This window comes from the organism of the source record quoted next, unplaced genomic scaffold (assembly GCF_019419815.1).
Source record: "Pyrus x bretschneideri cultivar Hongxiangsu unplaced genomic scaffold, Pyrus_bretschneideri_v1 Contig22, whole genome shotgun sequence".
Classification (NCBI taxonomy): Eukaryota; Viridiplantae; Streptophyta; class Magnoliopsida; order Rosales; family Rosaceae; genus Pyrus; species Pyrus x bretschneideri.
Genome location: NW_025999524.1, coordinates 5,675,220 through 5,678,360, shown reverse-complemented (window position 1 = coordinate 5,678,360; position 3,141 = coordinate 5,675,220). Strand labels below are relative to the sequence as shown.

The 3,141-nt window shown below is 35.7% G+C and overlaps 1 protein-coding gene across 1 annotated transcript; it reads right to left on the bottom strand.

Annotated features, from left to right (window-relative positions):
- Positions 1-200: 200 nt before the first annotated feature.
- Positions 201-1,905, bottom strand: LOC103943126 (D-galacturonate reductase). Its single transcript, XM_009353335.3, has 4 exons — positions 1,586-1,905; positions 1,073-1,316; positions 787-966; positions 201-576 (listed from the first exon to the last, which is right to left on the bottom strand). The coding sequence occupies exons 1-4, from the start codon at positions 1,903-1,905 to the stop codon at positions 364-366; spliced, it is 957 nt and encodes a 318-aa protein (XP_009351610.2). The 3' UTR covers positions 201-363.
- Positions 1,906-3,141: the final 1,236 nt, after the last annotated feature.

Here is a 3,141-nt window from a genome sequence, read left to right as displayed (position 1 = left end):
GCATAGACAATTTTTATAGAATGATTTATAATATGAACGGTTCTGATTATAAACGCGAAGTTGTATAAATTGATAATGAACAATTTTAAATTTTTTTGAGTATGAATTTCTATTCATTTTTAAGTAGCTAAGTTTTTTTCGAAAAGTAATTGAATACCTTATGGAACTTTCACTAGTACACACACTGACACACGCACATATATATGCCGAAAGTTGCAAACAACTGTGGAACTTTGCGGAAACTTATGGAATGTTGAACAGCAAAAGAAAGAGAAAAAGAATACAGTATAATTAAGAATAAAAGATAAAAGAGTACGGGGGATCCTAGCTAGGATGAAGTGAAGGTCCGAAATGATGGATTGATCATAATCCAGCATCGATCTGGAGCACAACATCATGCGGTCCCATAATTGAGGCGAAGGTGATTGTTTTGTGTTGAGGAAGACGACTAATCTCGTCTAATTCCTCCTCAGTCAAGGACCAACCGAAGATGTCAATGTTCTGATTCATTCTTTCCTTGTTGACGCTCTTTGTTACCAAGCTCACCCCTTGCTGGTACACCCATCTCAACGCTATCTGCAGATCAATAAAAAGAAAGAAGAAAATTTATATTAGGTGGCAAATTAAACAAAAGTAGTTGTGCTAATTGTTAAAATTTCAGAGACGGTTCAGCGGTCCACTACTAATTTAAAACAATATCATTTTCTAATTCAGTTACATGTGTACCGTGGAACTATTCATTATAAGGGAATTTAACTTCGTCTTCAAGACATATTAACTAGCTACCTGAGCAGTTGTTTTTCCTTTGGATTCGGCAATGTCTTGGAGGACTTTCGAGCCTAAGACTTTGTTGCCTCCAAATTTAGTCCCGGAAGAACCTAACGGAGAGTAGGCCGTCACATGAATGCCCTTTGCCTTACAGAACTCCCTCAGTTTCTTCAGCTGCCAAAGTGGGTTCATCTCCAACTGTATAGTTTAACATACAAATGAATTAACAAATAAAATATATAGCCTTATACATGCATGTATATATAAAAAGATAACTGATCATAAAGTAGGAATGTATATGTACTTGGTTGAGGGCGGGAGGGATTTTGGCGATGGAAAGGAGGTCCTCAAGCATCTCGGAAGTGAAGTTACTCACGCCAATGCCCCTCGCAAGGCCCAATCTCTTGCATTCTTCCATGCCTTCCCAAACTGATTTGATGTCTAAGGGTAGCAGCACCCCCTTTTCCACTGGCATAGAGCTCACCACTTTCCCAAATTTGAAGGGCCAATGTATTAGGTACATATCCACATACTCCAATTGCAGATTCCTACATAATTAATTCATGATTTATAGTGTTAACTAACAGCAAACAAAAGTTAATGAGCTAGGGTTTCAACTTTCATTGGGAGCTATTTCATAAATATGTGGTTTTTCAGTTTTTATTTTATCAGAAAATTTATAACTAAAAATTGAAAGCTATTTTGTGAGTTTTTAAAATTGGAATTTGAAACATGAAATGTTATCAAACGAGTCCTTAATAATATGAAATATGAATTGATTGATTAAACTGTAACTTTGTCATACTATCATTCCAACCTTAAACTATTGTTGATGGCAGGCACTACAAGCTCTCTTTCAGCAAAGCTGGCAAAAAGCTTGGTGGTGATGAAGAGCTCGCTCCTGGACTTGACGAGTCCAAGACGCAGTGCTTCAGCTATGGCTTCCCCCAGATCTTGCTCTGACCCGTATGCAAAGGCAGTGTCGAAGTGGCGGTAGCCCGCTCTGATGGCTTCAAGAATTGCAGCCTTGGCTGTTTCAGGGTCAACTTTAGGGTACGATGAAGTCCCCATGCCGATCACTGGCATCGTCGTGTCACAGGAGCTCAGTGTTACCTCAGGAACTATCATTGGCGTCATCACTAATTAGCGTACGTCGATCAAGAATTTAAGCTTTCAAATAATCTCTTCAAGAAATTAGAGAGAAGTCTATGGAATTAAAAGGTATCTTGGTCTCCACTTGTACCATTGTCTTCCGTTTATATAGGCATGCACCTGCGTAGACCATGTCATAAGTCATTTATTTAGTTACAGTTTATGGTTTGAATGTCATGATGTGTGATGGCTGCAGGTTAAAAGACTTTTCTTGCTTTTTGGCCTACCAGAATATGTCGTCGTAGTCGTATATCCGGAAAAAAAATGTAATGCAAACTACTAAATCAAATAAACAAAGTTATGAATTTTGTTGCTAGCCTGTCTTTTTACATTTATTTTACAAATTATATATCATCTTATTTAATTACTGATTATGGTTTGAATGTCATGATGTGTGATGATTGCGGTTAAAAGACGTTTCTTGGTTTTTGACCTACCAGAATATGTCGTAGTCGAATCTATCCGGCAAACAAATGTAATGTAAAATACTAAATCAAATAAACAAAATTATGAATTTTGTTGCTAGCCTAGCCTTTTACATTTCTTTAAAATTTGCTTGTACAAATTATACATATCATCTTACTTACTTATGAATTTGTCACTTAATATTGAAGTTTTGTAAGTAAGAAATTTTAAATTTGACTCACGTGATTAACAAATTTGATACTAAATTATTATGACAAACTCTATTGTGTGACTTTGCTTATCCGCATTGATCTCACTCTTAAGTATAAATATAATTTTTTATTAAAAGAAAAATTTATGAGCATATAAGTGTATATATATTACCCTAGGACTATAACTCAATAACATAAAGATATCGTGCGAAAGAAAAGAAATATTGTCAGTGCGTAGAAACATAATCATTATGCTATCTTAGACACATTTTCAGCTGGACTGGCTGGATATGATTTATTACCTTGGCTTGGATCGAAGATCAGGAGGTGGCCGATTTGGTGTTCGAAACGTAAAAGTAAGTAGATCGCACATTGAAATTAGGTATGTCATACATGAGAAATCAGGTACAAGCTCGAGATCACCAAGGGAGGTTGTTAATTACATACTTGAACAGTTATAGTACTTATCATTCTTATTTCATTTTTACTCATAACTTTTCTCTTTTTAAATAAGTAAACATGTTCGATTATGAGAATTGGTAATTACGCAAGTCGCTCACCAATAACAGATAAATAATGTTAATACTGTGAGTATGAGGTGTTG